This window comes from Acipenser ruthenus, chromosome 31, assembly GCF_902713425.1.
Source record: "Acipenser ruthenus chromosome 31, fAciRut3.2 maternal haplotype, whole genome shotgun sequence".
NCBI classification, from domain to species: domain Eukaryota; kingdom Metazoa; phylum Chordata; class Actinopteri; order Acipenseriformes; family Acipenseridae; genus Acipenser; species Acipenser ruthenus.
Genome location: NC_081219.1, coordinates 13,221,086 through 13,240,097, shown reverse-complemented (window position 1 = coordinate 13,240,097; position 19,012 = coordinate 13,221,086). Strand labels below are relative to the sequence as shown.

The window sequence follows — 19,012 nt, the reverse complement described above, 5'->3', positions numbered from 1 at the left end:
AAGGGATTGTTAATGGTCCTATTTTGCTTTTTTACCAGCTTAACCAGCCCCTCAAACAGCAGATCCCCAGCTCTGACCAGCAGACACCAGTGCTGGCCATTGCTGGATTTACCATCATGAGTCATGACATATTTATTGTAAATTACACATAAATTATATACCGTGTTGTTTTGCGTTAATATGTAACTTTACTGATGAAATGGAGAAACACGCGCATGTCCCTTTAACAGAACACGTGTGCGGCGCCGCGCGATGGCAGCCTGGTTGTTATTGTTGAGTCCCGTGCGCTTTTTCCGCCGGAAGTGAGGCAGGAGATGCTGGAGGAAACATGGCCGCTGCTGGGAGCTGTGTTTTGACGGGCTTCAGTTTGGTTTTTATCTTATTTCTCGGAGAAGGTGTTGGCAGGTTACACCACCTCGTTTTAAAGGTAACGGTGGCGGGGGAAGCGCTGCTATCCTGTCGGGGCCGGCCGGTATGGTATTTAGCTGCAGACAGTACCTGTGAAAGATCCGACTCTTTGGCTCACAAACGGTACCTATGTTATTTAAAACAGTAACGGGGAGTTACGGTAGAGGTAATCCGTTTTGTGTTAGGACAAATAACATCGAATTTACTAAACATGTGCTATTCCCCGAAATGTATGTATTTATTTATATTCATTAACTAATTTAACCCGACTTCACGCTGGACACAATGTAATTTACCAAATGCAATGAAACATTCAGAGTACAGTACTGTACTGCTAGTGCAGTTGTGTGGCGCTCCTGTGTACTGCTAGTTAAATATTTGCCGTGTGTGGATTACATCGATGTTCGGTTTGTGTGGATTACATCGATGTTCGGTTTGCGTGGATTACATCGATGTTCGGTTTGTGTGGATTACATCGATGTTCGGTTTGTGTGGATTACATCGATGTTCGGTTTGTGTGGATTACATCGATGTTCGGTTTGTGTGGATTACATCGATGTTCGGTTTGTGTGGATTACATCGATGTTCGGTTTGTGTGGATTACATCGATGTTCGGTTTGTGTGGATTACATCGATGTTCGGTTTGTGTGGATTACATCGATGTTCGGTTTGTGTGGATTACATCGATGTTCGGTTTGTGTGGATTATATCGATGTTCGGTTTGTGTGGATTACATCGATGTTCGGTTTGTGTGGATTACATCGATGTTCGGTTTGTGTGGATTACATCGATGTTCGGTTTGTGTGGATTACATCGATGTTCGCCGACCTGGAGTTTAAGCCTTGCTATGCTTATGTACGTCTTCCTGCATATTAAACACTAGCTTTAATTAGTGTTGCTTATCTTTATGTTTTAAAAACGTGTTTTCAAACAACATATAAACATGAAAATAAATGCAGCATAACTGGTACATTTAAGGTACAGGCTGATGAAAATCAAGCCTGATAAAGTCTACAGAGCCTAAGAGTTTTAGTGCAGACTCCTGTTCACTGAAACGCTTGTATTTATTTTTGCCTCTGTAGTAAGTTTTTGAAGAGCACATATAAATGTACTTCTTGAAGCTGTGATTCATTTAGGTTCACAGCATGCCGATCTTGATTTTGTCCCCACCCCCCTAAGGATGATGTCAGGCAAAAGGTGCATCTGAACACATTTGGCTTCTTCAAAGATGGATACATGACTGTCAACATGAGCAGCCTCACTCTGAAGGGAGAGGACGTTGGGAAGATCGACAGCTCCACGGTACAGTACCCGCTTGCTTTGTGCCTGTTACCGTTCTGCACCACCAGATGGCGCGCTGTCATCTACGCAGCTTTTGAATTTAACGCTTTGGTTTGCCTTGCTGAACGCTGACAGTGATGCACCTGTTTTAAAGCACAGACCTTTAGTTCCACATTGGGAACCGGCATGGCATGGAGCACATGGTTCATTTAGAGTGTGTTTCTCTACGATTTTTGTTTTATGAAGGCATTGGCATTTGAGATTCGGACAATTCATATCGAAACACATAACAAAATATCTTATGATCCGATGTCTTGCACAACCCTGATGCAGCCGTAAGCGACAATACTCTGTATCTGCCATTAAAGGGTTAAAGTTTATCGCTCTTGCCCTTTGCCTCTGCGCTTGCTTCAGTAACTCATCGCCCCCCCCATAAACCTGTTTGCTCACTTTTTTCTGTTTTTGGGTTTCAGCTCGGATTCAGCCTTGACAGAACAAGTAATGATGGCTTTTCTACATACTTGGTGAGTACAGCGTACTGTAAAACATTGAAGGATGTGATCTTAGTAATATTAACAATTGGCTCGTTTTCAAGTGGTTTGAGCTCTCTGGGTGTGAACTTGCTCTGTTCTGCTGTCACTGCGCTGATTCTGCAGGGTGTGCAGTATGGCCTACAGGTTTATACACAAAGACCAAAAGCTCGCTGTCAGAGATTGGAATGGATTAAATGGAATTGTTTTTCATCGGAACTGGGTGAACAGTTTGATGCTGTTTTGAAATAGTCTGTTTATAAGCCCGCGCGTTGGTCTGTCGTAAGGAGAGGTGGAAGAAGTTATTTTGTTTCCTCTCTTGCACGCTAGGATGAAGATGTAGATTACTGCATTCTGAAGAAGCACCCCAGCAATGAGGTGGCTGTCACTATGCTTCTGCTGGACTTCGGCAACAGTCTGTAAGTGGCTGAGTATATTTCGGTGCTAAGTTAACACTGCTGAGTGGTGCTGTCAGTCCTAGCCCTCTCTCAAGCATAGACTTGTGCTATGCCGTTTTATTTGTGAACTGAGCTGGATTGGACCCAGGTATCCAGAGGTGCCTAATCAAAGTCATTACCTGATCTGACCCTGCTCTGCTTTTGAGATCTGGGTGGACTTTCAGCCATGTTACTGCATTACGATATTCAGGGTTATTTAATTGATCTAAACAGTGGCGGTTCTAAATAGCGCCAGGCTTTAAATATTAAAAATAGGATTTCTTTTAAGAAAAAACACGCCTGGGCAGACTCGCACGCTGTTGTACAGTTGATGTTGGTTTTCTCAAAGTCCCCTTCTTTTACTGATTTTAAACAGACCGCCATTCAACTCGATTGAATAGACCCCCTCTTGGATCTATTTCAGAGTGAGAATCAAGACCTCAGCAGAGGACAGCAAACTGCCTCACATTGTGGCTGGACCATTCAAGGGGAGCCAGGCGGCGGGGGGCAGTACGAGTCAGTCCGTACCTGGGAAAGAGGCCCAGTCACAGGAGACCGAGAATGGAACAGAGGGCAAACCAGGAACTGGGGGACAGTCGACTCTCAAACCCACTGAGAAAGCCCTGGGTATTTTTTTTTTATTTTTTGATAAAATGTATTTGTTTAACCAAAGTATAGTACCTTTGAGATAAAGTCGCTTTGGATAAAGGCGACTGCTAAATAAGTAAATACATGCAAGACAGAAGCTTTCAAATGTGCTGATTGCCTGTTGAAGGCTGGTTACTGACACCTGTTCTTTTATTCATACACTTGCATTTTTATCTTAATTACAGAAAAGACCAACAGTAAGCGTGACCTTGAACAGGTGACTACCCAAACTTTCTTTTCTTATTTGTCGCTACTGGTCATTTTTATAAATCCTGCCGTAACAGCTAGCCAATCGGAGCACAGCAATAACTTTGTTGCTGGGCAGCTTTCCTTTCTGTTTTGTGTTTTCTCTTCATCGTTGCAATGTGTTTCAACAGGTGAAGAAAGCTGAAGTATCATACTCCCTGCAGAATAAAGAAGGGGTCTATTCCTTCCAGGTAAATTATTACAAGGGCAATTCAAGTATGACAGCCAGAATGCCCACAGTGGCATATATTTAAATAAAAATAAAAATACTTGGTGTACTATTTTTTATTTTTTTTATTGTACTAGTTGAGATCAATCAGTCAAAACCTTCATTTATCCAGATGAGTCAGTTGAGATCAAGTTTCCAAGTTGCTCAGTTCCCTGTGTCCGCTCCCTTTCCCTTTTCAGTTTCATTTCAACGTCAGCACAGATGACCAGCAAGGCTTGTACAGCCTCTACTTCCACAACTGCTACAGCAAGGAGACCAAGAACAACAGGCAGCTCAAGTTCAGCATTGAGGCGAGTCCAGTGTTCCCTCACGCATCACCATGCAGGGCTCGGAAATGAGACTCCCGTCGCGTAGCTGTTTGAGCCGTTCCAGGTCTTACTGTGTGAAACAATCCGTGACATGTGCTCCTTATCAGGGAAACCAGCCCGAGGGGAAAGCTCAGGTGGTAACATGGCTCAGGATGCTGTGCAATGGGAGTCTTATTTTCATTCTTAACCCTGGCAGTCACATTCTTGAGGCAAAAGCAAATGCATATGGCTTGTGTTGGGTAATATAATATTAGTGCTAATCGGGGTTCTGTGTAACCACCCCACAGTAACTTATTACCTACAAAGCAACCAGTTCAGTATTATATTTATTAACTAGCGATGCTGCTGTACGTTTCTTAAAACTGCTTTACGGTCTAGGAAACGGAAACTTATAGTAGTTTGCTGTAATAATAATACAAAACATTTAAAAAATGTTTGTTACAAATCTGCAGCACTAGATGGTACTGGAATGCTGTTACTGTAGAACGCATTCGCTCCGAGGTTGAAGGAATTGGAGATGTAAGTGCTGGCCGGTCACAGAGGATTTTAAAATACTGTGTTGCTTGTTTTCGTTTGTATTTTCAGATTGACATCGAGGAGAAGAACCCGAGCAGCTTCCTGTCGGCGGGCGAGATCCCGCTGCCCAAACTCTACCTCTCCATGGCGCTCTTCTTCTTCATCATCGGCACAGTCTGGGTCCACGTCCTCCGCCAGCACAGGTACCTGTGTCCACGTCACGCACGTCATCAGGAAAAGATTTCTATTATAATCGAGGGTTCGTCAGGTTGTTGCTGAATGCAGCCCGAAACTTTCCTGTGAGGCTAGGAGTGTATGGTAAAAGATGAAGACTGGTGCAAAATGTGACAGACGCGTGGGCAAACAAGACCAGCACATGAGGGGCCCCCATCTCTTGAATGTGGACCCTAACTAATGCTTAAATCTACGTTCAGTCGATTCGATGCTTAAACCTTTTGTGTAAACTACCGTACACCTGCTGCATTAAGTGGTATTTTCCCTCACCTCTGTGAACACGGAATTCCCTTATTCCCCTTCACAAAATGGATACCAGCCACCCAGTTTTGCTCCCGTTTTGAATCCGATTTTGAAACTGAGCAAATCCATATATACGTTTGATTTCACTTAAGATCCACTTGACTAAAATATATTCTTTGTTACCAGAGAGACTAATCTACTGAAACGTTGCACTGTAGAAACAGGAACCTGTTCTATCCACAAGATGTCGCTGTATTTAAATGTTGTGTACTCCCAGCAAACCTCAGTGATGCCTGATTTTTCTCTTTATTTTTATTCCAGAAGTGACGTGTTTAAGATCCACTGGCTCATGTCTGCTCTGCCCTTCACCAAATCCCTTTCGCTGGTTTTCCATGCAGTAAGTATGCACTGGCACTTGACCCAAGGAGTCTGTCATTTAAAAAAAAAAAAAAAAAGCACTGGGTTTTTCCCAGTGGTACAAACTTGTCAAAAACTGCTTAGTTTCTTTGCCAACGTATAGTCGTTGATTCAGGACACCACGCATTGCATATGTATGGACCCATTTCATACCCAACAGGGTTTTCAACATTATCACTGGTCCCTTTTTATATATACTTTATTATTAATATTAATATTTTACTGTAAATGAAGATATGCAAACACACAGTAACTGTATCTGTGGTTCAGCTTCCCACATCTATAGTGCAGTATAGTGAAGCATTTCAAAAGACTTGGTTATCGTTACTTTAAGCTACTCACTGAGAGCAATCCTGTTTTAATGCGTTTTCTCTTTGCAATTCCAGATTGATTTTTACTACATCTCCAATCAGGGGTTCCCAATCGAAGGATGGGCGGTCGTCTATTACATCACCCACCTGTGAGTTCCCTTGTTACCCCCAGAAGCATAGGTTCTGTATGTACCTAGTGTGTTGGCTTGTTCTTAGCGTGTTGTTTTCATTCACTGTGCTTGCATGAAGCTTATACAATCTGCGTAACATGAATGGAAATATTTCAGGCGCTGCAGGCTACGCTGATCCTGCAGACTAGAGTTCTGAACGTCGCCAGAATTCTGCGCCATGTAAACCCATGTCCTGATAAGGAGCCTGCAGTGCAACTTGCTCAGCCTTTGCAACGGCGCCTCTTTCCTGCGTCGATGCAAAATGAGCTGTGCATCATTTTAAAGCAGGTCTAAAGCAATCGTGTTCAGCATTGCACTTAAATGTAATCGCTTCGTGTTTACGGCTAGATTTAATCAGACAGTCCAGCCTTCTCTGCACTCTGCTAAATTGAAAAGGCAAACCATAAAGAGCAAGTGCCTTCAGATTTACAGTCCTTTCTCTTGACGTTTGCAGTCATTCTCATTAGTTCTTATTGCGGTTGCTCTAGTACTGTGAGATCTCTCGTAACACTAACAAGCGCTTGCCAAATCAGAACTTGATTGAGGACAATTGTACTAAAGACTGTAAATGAAGCACAAGGCAATCAATGCAGCGAACGCAGACGCCAGCAGTACTTTGAGAATTCCAGCGCTCGTTTGTAAGTTAATTATGGGTTGCTTTACTGTAACCGGAAATAGAGCAGAGAGAGAAGTCAATTACAGCCTGGAAATAATGGCCACATCACTTGGGTTCTGTTTTAACTCTGCCTCCCAGGTATAATTATTTCCTTTTTAAAGCTGTGGTTATTCTAGCAATAGTGAAATAAGAAATAAGGAGGGCCAGTACAAAGCCTTCATCATTCATTCTGTGTTGTCAAAATGTGTAACTATATAAAGTTTCTCTTTAGTACTGTATTGCATACCGCAGGGATGGAAATAAGGCTCCTATTGCATAGCAGTTTCACCTGTTCCAGGTTTTGCTACCAGCTTGATTTGACACAATGTATAGAAAACAAGCTCAAGCATGTCTTATTAAAACCAGGGATGGATCAAACTGCTATGCAGTGGGAGTTCATCCCCTTAATACCTTATGAATATGTGTTTTAAAGTCGCGGATGATCCATGTATCCCAGTAAACATTTCAGAGTTCACCTGCTCGCAACAGAGCTAGTGCCGTGGTAATCAGTGCATGGAGTTTGAGAGCGGTGGAGATGTACGGTCTGTAAGCCTTGTGCCTGTTCTGTGTTGTTGCACAGGCTGAAGGGAGCACTGCTGTTCATCACTATAGCCCTGATCGGAACGGGCTGGGCTTTCATTAAGCACATTCTATCGGATAAAGACAAGAAAATCTTCATGATCGTCATCCCTCTGCAGGTAAGGACCTTGTCGTCCGCTCCGCTCCTGGTCTAACAGGTAGAAATAAACGATGAAGTGCTTTAGGACCAGGTTTAATGGGTTTAATTAAATTGTTAAGGACGTGGTGAGATCAAAGACCCCGGCTGGGAGCTCTGAGGTTTCCAATCCCTGTTTTAAGAGATTAACTTCAGGTCCAGGTAAGCATGGAGGGGGAAAAACGCTTATCATTACCAGTTCACAGTAGATTTAGCCTTGGCGTGATTCAGATTACTGGCACTACACATCTCAACAAGGTTAGGTAGCAGTGGATTAGTTCAGCAGTGTGGAAGGAATGTTAATGACGTGTCCTTCTCGCCCGGCCCTCCTCTCTCCTCTCCCTCAGGTCCTGGCGAACATGTCTTACATCATCATGGAGTCCACGGAGGAAGGCACTACGGAGTACGGACTGTGGAAGGAGATCCTGTTTCTGGTTGACCTGCTCTGCTGTGGAGCCATCCTCTTCCCCGTGGTTTGGTAAGGAGACAGTTCTCGTTATGTTTGCGTTATCAAGTGAAGACACACCTGAGCTTGTTACCTGTACACAGGGGCTGATCCAAGCTTGTTTTAAAACCTGGAATGGGTGAAACTGCTGTGCAATAGGAGTCTGATTTCCATCGCTGATTCTGCCTGAAGGAGGCTTCTGTTTATGGTGATTGCTGTTCTCTTATATTAAGAATGCAATTGATTGTTTTCTCCCCTTTAGGTCAATAAGACACTTGCAGGAGGCGTCGGCAACAGACGGGAAAGGTACATTTTTTATATATATAAAAACATTAAATAATCCACTTAACTTTTCAATAATAAGTACTTCAGAGAACTAACATTGTAACTATCCTAAAAATACAAGTCATTATCGGTTCATTTAGTTTCCGATATATCTGATTTAAATATGCATGACTGTCATTTAGCTTAATGGAACGGAGCATTGAGAGTAAAACTAAGGGTGCGAGACCCAACAGTAATTTCCATCCCTGTGCTTGTACGTGTGGAATCCAATGTTGCTCCCTGCTCCCTGCTCCCTGCTCCCTTCCCCCTGGTATTATTAGGCTGATTCTGTTTACGGTGACCACAGGCTTTGTGAGCCCTCATTTGTATCATTTTCTCTGAGCCGAGCTGATCCCCTGGTGCCACTTTTATCTTTATTTGTGTGCTTTCGGTTAAGACATATACATTAGTGCGTTAGGCCAGGTCTCTTAGGGCTAATAACATCACTGGCTAATTGAAAACAAGAATGCACTGCCATAAACAGCCACTAGCTTCAGCAGCACAGTGACTTGGTGCTCCGGGGCTGCTGTTATTGATTGCTGGAGCGTTTATTGGTTAATAATTTCCAATTGTAATTGTTTTCCAGTGACATTAATCTTGTCGGCTCAGCTGACAAGTAAAAATATGTTTTAATTACCTGGAAGAGAATTAATTGCCTCGCCACAGTGCAGGCTTGTTCTGGCCGCTGGCAACTTAGAAAAAAAAAACCAACTTTACATGATTTAGCTCAGTGTAATCAAATAATTGGACTGTAGAGAGGAGAATTTCTCATGGTGTGTAAATATATTTGTTATCTTGGGGAAAGCCCTTGCCTGCTTGGTGTTGTGTGTGTTTGGAAAGGTGCTGCTAAGCTTGTGTTTAGTGATAGGGATGCTGCACAAGATAGAAATACTGGAATGCTCCCATTGCATATCGATATGTCAAATTCCCTTGAAGCCTTTAAAATATACAATATGAAACGGCAGGATGAAACGGTAACTTCAGCTTGGTTATCTTGCAGAACGCTAGACTGTAGACAGCTGCAATATGAAGCTCGGCTTCTCTCACCTCCTTTTAATAACAAAAGGTTTCTTGTGTCTGGAAATAGATTAAAAACTGGCTTCTGAAATTCAGCGGGTGAACAGAAGAATGATATTCATTATTCAGAGTGGCGTCTGTGTTTTTAACAGTAGCCGCTGTGTATTTAAGCAGTGTTTGAGTGCAGTTAGATTTAACCTCGTAGCCCCTTTATGGTTGGCATAGCATCGCAGTCTTGCTGTGTGCTTTGAAGGCATTCAGATTCCCACAGCAGGGCTGACCCCAGTGTTGTGGGCAGATTTCCAAAAGGTTTTCTGAACTTGAAGAGTGTGCTTTCAACTGAGGAACACCCACAGCCAGCGAGGACAAAAAGCCACACAGTGTCACGTGATTTATTTGCCATTAGAAAAATAAGCATAAGGTTGTTAATTCTGTAGAAACAGGACAATCGATTACAGTGAGAAACAACATGCAGTTAACAGCTATTGAGTATCTAATAATCCAAGTAAACCGAGGTGCAGAAAACATTGTATATTAATCAATAAGTCACTTGGTGGTTTGTACGTGGTCTGAATTAATTAAAGTTTTAGTGTTAAGTGGGCATTCTGTTATTGTTTTGTCTCTCCAGCTGCTATAAACCTGGTCAAACTGAAGCTGTTCAGGCATTACTATGTAATGGTAAGTAAAGCATCTTTCTCTGGGCAGCGTTGTTTTTCCTTGGCACACCCACACACAATTAACAGCTGTAAGGAGACCCTAAGCACTCCTTGAGCACACCGTTGATAACAGGATTCTTTTAAATACCTCGTGATTTTCATTTCATGGTCTGTGGCAAGTAATAACTTTGTTTATTTTCCCCACCTCCTGTTCACCCATCCTTTGCAAAAAGGATTTGATTAAAAAGTATTTTTGTTTGTTTTTTTTTTTAAAAGGAAGACAATTGGTTATTAGTGCTGATGCAACACAATGTCTGCTGTTTGGCTGCTGGGTTATTGATGTATTGCAGCAATGCAAAGTTGCTTGCCATCATGAAACCTATGAAAATTAAACCCACAGGAGTTGGGATAATTGTAATCACCTTCATCAGCTTTATTATTATTATTTGTGTGTGTGTGTAAAATATATCTCCTGTCTATCTACCTTTTATTCAATGGCTTTGTTTGACAGTCGTTATTTATAGTTTCATTCTATTTTAATGACGCCCTTGGATCTTAAGTTTCTCTTCTGTTTTTTTCAATCCTTTTTGTCTTTTTTTATATCTTTAGAAATTCTTGTCTTGTCCTGTTTATTTATTTATGTTTTTTAAAGTCTGAAAACTCCCAGGGGTAGCGCCAGCTCGTGCTGTTAGAGCAAGCTGTAATAATCGCATTCTTTCCCAGCCTCTCGGCTCGCTGTTCATCTGGAAGCTTGTGGTAGCAGAGCCTGTCTCTGACTCAGCCAGGAGGGGGGCACTCTAGAGCTGGGGTAGGGGGTCTGTAAACGCTCTAGGCTTTTACAGGAGGACAATACTGTCCAGACAACTGGTTCTGGTCTTGGGTATGCCCCTATGTAATTTGTGTGGGCAAAATTAAATTAAATTTGTCCTTTGGGTGAAAAAAATAATGATCTTGCCTTTGACTGGGTTCAGTGGTTTCATGTTTTCTCTTTTTCAGATTGTGTGCTATATTTATTTCACACGGATCATTGCGATTCTCATCAAAATCACTGTTCCTTTCCAGTTGAAGTGGCTGTACCAGGTAAGTGCGGGACTCCACTCTGCACCCCGACCCCAGAAGCATTCACTGAAGCACTAATGGCATGCAGGCATTTATTTATTTATTGTTCGTTTCCAGGGATACAACACATAGGGTTTACCATGCACCTGTTTTAGGAATGTTTTATACTAGCTAATGCTTTTTATTCCTGACAGTATTTGCAATTTGAGAATGTAACGTTTTTTTAAAGCCTTAAGTCTACCTGAGGGTGCTTCCGTCTTTGAGTGATGGTGAAAATGCCGTTTATAACATTAGGTAGTTCAAGATTAGAGGCAAGCAGGGTTTGTAAAACCAGTCATATTGCTATAAAATGGCCAACAATCTTGGTCAGTATTTTACACTTGGCGATTCAGTGGCAATTTGTGTAGTGGCATTTGTTGCTGGCTGTAATTGTCTAGTGTAAACTACCCAGCAGACTTTGGAGAGCACACATGCATATAGAAGTCACAAAGTATTTTTCAGACAAAAAAAAAAAAATAGTTTCAATACTTTGTTTGTTTTTTGGATCCTTGCTGTTCAATTGTCGGGTATCCGCTGGGGAGGAAAAAGAAGGGTCTGCATGGTTAAGCACATTATCCAATTCTAGAACCACTAATAGAAACTCCATGACAAACGTTCTTTTTTTCAATCTGTTCTAGTCTTTCTAAGCTTTAGCGCTGTTGAGTGTTGTGATCAATGTTCACTTCATTGTTCTTGTTTTTTTTAAATCTGCAGCTCCTTGATGAAGTCGCCACTTTCGTATTCTTCATCCTGACTGGGTACAAGTTCCGACCAGCCAGCGATAATCCCTACCTGCTCCTGCCTCTGGAAGAGGATGAAGAGCTCGAGATGGATGATGTGTAAGACACCCTTTCTTCCAGTCTGGGAGGCAGTCTGCGCTGCTGGTTACAGCTAAGGGATTGGGAGGCAGTGAGGGCCAATGGTTAGAGCGAAGGGACTGGGGGGCAGTGTGGCCTCGTGGTTGCACACAAATTACAGGATGAGCTGTCTGTCTGCCTGCCTGTGCGTGCGTGCTTGTCTGTCTGCCTGCCTGTGCTTGCTTGACTGTCTGTCTCTGTCTGTCTGCCTGTGCGTGCTTGCTTGACTGTCTGTCTGCACTTGGGGTTGAAATCTGCTGCCTGATCTAAACACTGGCAGATCTAAATACAGACGCATTATAATTTTAGATTAATGCCACTGCTGTGGTTTATGATTTATTGCTCTGTGAAAGAGCAGGTTTATTGATCTTGGGGGAGGTATGAAGATCTGTCACTGTAGGTTGTTAAAATAGAGCTGTCCTGTTTCAGCAGGTCCCATATTAAACCGTGCATTTGTGATTTCCTACTCCTGTGTCCAATCTACAGGCACATTGCAGTGCATTTTTCATACACATCATCACAGGGAAAATAGAAGCTCACAGACGCCGTTGGCGTTCGCTCCCTTTCCCTACCTCCATCCCTCTCTCCTCTTTGTACCTGTATTTTTCCAGTAGTTCTCTCTCTCTGGCTTTAATTCTGTCCCCTCCAGTTTTCTTCCCTGGTTCTCAGCAGCAGTAGCAGGGCTGGCTGTGTGGCACAAACCTAAAATTTCCATTAATAACCTCAGCTCCTGGCACTGGAAGTCCTTGTGCGTGTCCTCCAACACAAGAGGCACGCTTGGAGAGAGGGGGTGGGGTGTGATTTTAGTCAAGTGTGTGTCGTTAAATGAAGATTGCAAGTAACTTTAAATCGCCTGAGCTTGCCACTGTTGTTCTAGCAAGACCCGTGCTATGCTGTAGGTCCCACCCTTCTAATGAATGTGGGGCAGTGCAGCTCTTAAAAAACATTCCGTTTCCCTCAATAAACGCAACACAGTTAAAAGGCATCTCTGGGGGGCTTGTGTCCTATATCTTTATCATGAACTGAATGGCTGTAGTTCGCAATTTTTTAATATTTTTATTTTTTAGGAGAAGAATAGTTACATAATCAAGCAGTTTTACCTGGAGCAGGGATGGGAGAGAGAGGGAGGAGTGGAGGAGTCTTCATTTAACATCCAACCTCTTGTTATCAATTAACATTGCAGTATTGTTATTTTATACGTGTGATTTGTCATAGCCAAGCTTGGTTCTGCAGCACCCCTTGCTGTATTTAAGATCAAGCACTTTCAGACTCCCTAACTAGAGCCTGTGGCTGCAGAATAACAAACTGCGACTGCCTGCCCAGCAGTTGTTTTGGCCAAGGGGCTTTTGGGTGAAAGTTTGAACATGATGCTGACAGACTGCAATGCTAGTTGAATCGAAACCTTATGGCCTCTTTGGTGTGTGTGTGTGTGTGTGTGTGTGTGTGTGTGTTTTACTGTGCAAGCAGCAGGCAGAAATCTTTCGTATATCCACACCAGAGCCTTTGCCTCTTGTTTGTGACCTAAGGGACTTCTCTCTGTTGTCACAAACAGTGCTCTCCACTCCTGCGTGAATTAAACATGATGGCAAACATGCAGCCCCCTGTGGTTAGCGCAGTGCTGGTGTTCCAGTGAGTGAGCATGCACCCTAGCAGGGCACCGCTGTGCACCAAGGTCAGGAACACTGCCCCCTATAGCCTTACCAGCTGGGCTGCTAGTTAAGGAGCAGTGAGAGCTGCATGGGGAGGGTTCCTCATGGGCACACATTAACCAGATGCTCCCCACATGCAGTGCCAGCTCATAGGAATCAAGCAGTCCCTCTTCACCTCAGTTTTTTCTGTTCTTTTCTAAGCTCTTCTGGAATTTCCTTTTTTAACGTTTGAGGGTATTGTTGGAATTTGTATTATTTCAGCTTTATTTTCTTTACTTTTTTTAAGTTTAGATCCAGGCCCTTACTTGATTGCTCCATGTTACAAATACTATAAATAATATCCCGGTACTGCATTTGCATTTTGTGCGTTTAATTTTTTTTTATTATAATTATTATTATTTATTTCTTAGCAGACGCCCTTATCCAGGGCGACTTAGAATTGTTACAAGATATCACATTATTTCTTACATACAATTACCCATTTATACAGTTGGGTTTTTACTGGAGCAATCTAGGTAAAGTACCTTGCTCAAGGGTACAGCAGCAGTGTCCTCCAGCTGGGATTGAACCCACAACCCTCCGGTCAAGAGTCCAGAGCCCTAAACACTACTCCACACTTCTACTTAAAGTTTTAAGGACCACATGTTTTTGTCTTGTTAGCACGACACATTTGTAACAACATTTTGCTGCAGATTGAGTAGGTTCAGCACTTCTAGTCAAATCACTGCATTACAATACAATTCACATTTCTATAGCGCCTTTCATCTGCCTGAAAACACGCACACACACACACATAGAAGAACAATTAAGCAGTTAAATTAAAAACAGCAATACAACATTTAATAAAACAGAAGTTAAAAAAAAGAGATGCATGTGGGTTTAAATGTAAAATTAGAAAAACTAAGAAAAAGCTACATTTGTAAAAAATTGAACAATTCAAATTTAATAAATTTGGAATAAAAATAAATAAATGCGCTGTTTAATTGTAAAATGCAGGTGGGGAAAAAAAAACCCTGTGCTTGAATAGTCTCGGTTATCCAGATGTTATCTACAGAGACGCACGCATAGATAGAAAGACAAATGAGTTCCCCCTGGTATTCTCTCTCTAGCGGCAGATGGCAGGTGTGTGTGTGTGCGGTGTCCTGTGTGATGTGGGGACAGCAGGTGTGTGTGCGGTGTCCTGTGTGATGTGGGGACAGCAGGTGTGTGTGCGGTGTCCTGTGTGATGCTGCAGAGCCAGCCTGCCTGTGGTACAGCTCCGTTCTGACTATTTAACCAGCCCTGTGCCTCTGCCAGCTGAGCCGGGGGCACAGCCAGCCTGCCATGTGGTAACCAGTTAAAATATTTAACGCCTGTCCTACTGCGGCAATATCCTCTCTGTGCTCAACTGTGTGTGTGTGTGTGTGTGTGTGTGTGTGTATACTGTATAAGGAATTACACAAGCCAAACCATCAACAAGGTCTGCTTTCTGCTAAAGGCTGAACAGTAGATATCAATAGCAAAGCTGAAAACGCGCACTAGCCCTGCATTCAGTCCTGGGGTTCAGAACTTCCCTTGTGTCGCTATGTTATTGAAATGACCAGGTGCCAGGAGTTTGAACGATGAATAAATCGCACCCGAGCCTGTAGGTGTACTAGTAGGAGCTGTACGGGAGAAATAGTTTCTTTAACATCAGGCTCCTGGCTCCTGGTCATTTTAAATGGTGTGCTTTACTGAAGACACAGTTCTCAATCCCAGGGCTGGGTGTGCAGGGTTAGTGGTAGCTTCAAGCCTTGAACAGTAAACAGCAGGTACTGTAAGACAGGTCTTGGATGGTTCTGTTTAGATTCCGTGCATCAAGCATCTACGTGGATTTGAGGGTCTGCGAGCGTGACAGTGTTTGAGTTTTTGTGCATTCATGTGTTGCCTCCTGTTCATGCTGTTGTCTGTTACGGATTTGTCAAGGTGTCTGCATACATTTGTATGCAAATGCATGTGTTGTGATATCTGACAGCTGTGAACTCAAAATACAGCAGTTCCTGCCGCAGGGACAAATTAATAATTTCTGATTTCAGTTTAGATTTTTGATCTCGTTTTTTTTAATGAACTCGAATCGAGTTCCTATGCTGCCTGTTTTATAACATTGTAACGGTTTACCCTTCTTAAGACTTCACTGATGTGTAGTTGTGTTTTTACAGATTACTAGTAAAACAGTGACTGCGTTTGAGGGGGAAAAAAAGAATGTGGATAGATCTGCCTATATTGGTTATATTGGTTTTGCTGGTCTGCTGTTCTGAGTGGAGTTCCTGTACCTCTAGAGAGGTCTGCAGTTTCTAGTTCCGTTCCCTTTCCTACCCATGTGTCTGCAGTGCTGAAAGAGTTCATCATCACACTAATACTAAGATGTTTTCCTACATAAAGGCCGGCCCTGAAGCTATTTTTTTCTGTTTAGTTTTGTTTTCTGCCACTCCCAAGTTGCAAGGGACTGCAAGGCGCCCTGAGTTGCATGCTAACAGGCAGGCAGAAGCAGGGTCGGTGTCTGGCTGCTCCAGCTCCAGTGCCAGGCTTTAGCACCAGCCCTGCATGCTGTGCTGAATGTTAATGGGGCAGGAGCATTCAGCTGCAGGGCTCTGACCCTGTCCACACCCTCGCACTCTGAGCTCTGCACACAATGTAGGTGTAATGCAGAATTGCATCGCTCCCTTTTTTTAAATTATTTTTTATGTGCCATCCCAGCAGGTGTTTTAAGGGTGGAAATTTCAAATTGGCTGCTAACTGAATTTCTGTGCTCCCCTGCTGGGGTGTGCTATATACGGATTGTAATATTTTTCCAGCCCCAGAGATTTTGTGCACAATTCGGACAGATGGTCTCTCTCTCATTCTCTCTCTCACTACTGCCAGTTGATATTCTAGGCATGGCCACTGATATCCTTTGAGCCTGGAGGAGGGTACTTTGGAACATGACTTGTTTTTAAGGCTTTTTCCGACATGTGTTTGCACACTTCTCCGTATGGCACTTTTTTTTTTTTTTGCTTGTCTCATAATGTAATGAATAATTTATAATTATATATACAAATGCAAGAGATATAATTTCCCCTCTAATGACACGCGTGTCTCATTCCTGTTTCAGGGTGACAGCGACAGGCATGACGGATGGACTGAAGAAGCTGAAGAAAGTGTCAAACGGCCCGTCGGAGACGAGAGGAGAGCGCGAGAACGTGGCATGACGGGAGAGGGGTAGCGGGACTGCTGAATGGGCTGGCCTGGGCGACTATCTCAGTTCAGGGACTGGACCGGACTGGGAGCCGGAGCTGCAGGATCAGAGGGTTCAGACTTGAACCTGAAGTTTATGAACTTTTGGTTTTGTGCCCCCCAGCAGTCTGGATTATTCTTTCACTGCTGGCCACAAAACCACATGTCTCCAAACTCAGCCAACAATGACACACACATACACCCTCCATACTACTCCCATGTGAGACCAGCCCATCCCTGATTTAACACTGTCACTGTTTATGATAATTTAATAATGTTTACTGGAGAATGCACAGCGATGGCTGCGTTGCTCCAGCTCTGTTGTGCTGGGTGCTGTCAGGCGAATTTAAAGCAGCAGTCTTGTCAAGCTGCAAGGGTATTCAATGGGGTATTATTAATAATGATAATATTAGGAGTGAGGGAGCTGTATATTTTATTTAACAAAACGTTTGTTCTGGTACTTCTACTAGTGTAAATAATATAAGCTGCTTGGTTTGTGCTGAAGAGCATCACAGTCCAACCGTATCTTGGTGAGAAACCGGATGGGGGGGGGGGTATGTGCAACATGTGCAGTTTCCATTTTCAAACTTGTCTACTGTGTACAGTATTTTAATTCTGTTTTACCACGCTACGCCTGCACTCGGGTGAAACTCAACTTCTTACTCCTTCTACTGCAAAGGCACTGTCAGCTGCAAGCTTTAGTGCTCTGTCGTGTTGTAATTCAAGCGACAAACTAGGGTCTGAAGACAGGAGGAGGTGTCGTGGTTAAGGAGGGAGATGGGAAGCAGAGTGGCTGGTGGATAGTCAGTCGCTCTTCTGCTTTAAAGAGCTACAGGTGTCTGCTTTAATGGCCATGGCTGACTAACTCCACAGGGGGGTCTAGTCTGTAATAGGGGGCTAGTTGGAATGCATTAGAGCTTGATATTAGAGACTAGCGGGCACAGAGGTCTAGCTGAGGACTGGGCTCAGTAGCTAAGTAGTTGAAGTCAGGACCGCAGGCTTTACGATCTCTTCTTTAAGCTGCAGAGTCACATTTTGTCAAAGGCAGTTTCCTTTAGAAAATAATGATGGTAGAAACTAAGTGTGCTTAAAAAAAAACCAATCCTTTCCATATATGAAGTTGGAACTGTGTTTTTCCAAATCACTCGATCAGTAAAAATCCGAGTTGAGAGCCAGATAGAGTTTTTATGGTTTTTTTTGTTTTGTAATTAAAAATATCAAGGAATAATAATTCAGCTACTAAATTATTGTTAATTGTCATTAATTTTTTTTTCAAATGGATACGAAAAAGATCAGACGTAACCGGGCTCACCAATAAAAATTAGACGATAATTTTTCATTTTGAACCCCCCTTCGAAGTGCGAAGACAGACTTTCACAGACCTTCGTGAAATAATGTGTTTTATGTTTTACTCTTTGTAAATGCGTTTGGTTTGATTGTAACTGTTTTAACAGGACACTGTTTATTTATTGCTCTGTCGATGCAGCGTGATTCTGGACTCAAGCAGCTAGAAACTTGAATACAGCTGGATTCTGTTCACTGCTAGATCTGGAGAATGGCCTCTCTTCCTTTCCAATGCATCTTGTCTTGAGTGCAATAAAGATTGATTTATGTTTTCTGGTTGGCAACACCTTTTGGTATTGATTTTAAAAACCAGTAAAATTATTCATATAAAAAGTAGCTGTTATCTGAAGCCTCTGTTTTTTTGGTCAGATAACCGAATTTACTACAGTAATCTTACCTAATGTTACCGAAAAGACAAGTCAGTCAAAGTGCCAGTATTAAAGGTGAGTAACGCACAGTGCCTGCTTTAAAAAGGTTATGGAATCCTAGTACATAACTCTTATTATCTCACAGAAAGGTGATCTATCACTCTGCGAGCTGGCTCAGCAAGGCGTTTTATCAAATTGTCATGAAGCCCAGCGTTTTCAAGATGTGTGGGTGGGGAGGCAGGTCACCTGACCAGTTGAGAGTGTGGGACTGTATGTTCTACTGGATGTCTCTGTTGAGCAGCCTGTGTGTGTTACGTATATTTAACAAATATCCATTTCATTTAGCATTTACATTTTTTTTTAACAGTGATTTCAACTGTAGGAGATGCAACAATGAATTGAATGTTGATCACTGTGGCGTTTAGAAATGAATTGATTGATCGCCATTATGTAACCCAGTAACGCATGCTTTTCATTGCATGTTGCTAAACTGAAGCTCTTCCATTTGATCTGGGATGAGGAATCGAATGAAAAGAAGAATAGCAACAAAAACCAACCAGGCTCCCCACCCCCTCCTGGAATTCTTATTGTGTTTCTGGCCGTGTCTCCTAGAGAGGGTTTCTGTCCTCTGGTTAGATTTTTAATTTCCTCACAGATGATCATTTGAGCTAAACT

General features: G+C 42.7%; 1 protein-coding gene across 1 annotated transcript; it reads left to right on the top strand.

Moving 5' to 3' along the window:
* The first annotated feature begins 270 nt into the window (after positions 1–270).
* LOC117396831 (protein GPR107-like) lies at positions 271–18,245 on the top strand. Its single transcript, XM_059005474.1, has 18 exons — positions 271–427; positions 1,588–1,710; positions 2,163–2,213; positions 2,550–2,638; positions 3,081–3,283; positions 3,490–3,521; positions 3,682–3,741; positions 3,959–4,069; positions 4,673–4,806; positions 5,402–5,477; positions 5,884–5,957; positions 7,214–7,331; positions 7,696–7,826; positions 8,056–8,099; positions 9,763–9,812; positions 10,787–10,870; positions 11,603–11,727; positions 16,504–18,245. Exons 1-18 carry the CDS (start codon positions 329–331, stop codon positions 16,598–16,600), a joined length of 1,701 nt encoding a protein of 566 aa, XP_058861457.1. The 5' UTR covers positions 271–328; the 3' UTR covers positions 16,601–18,245.
* The last annotated feature ends 767 nt before the right edge of the window (positions 18,246–19,012 follow it).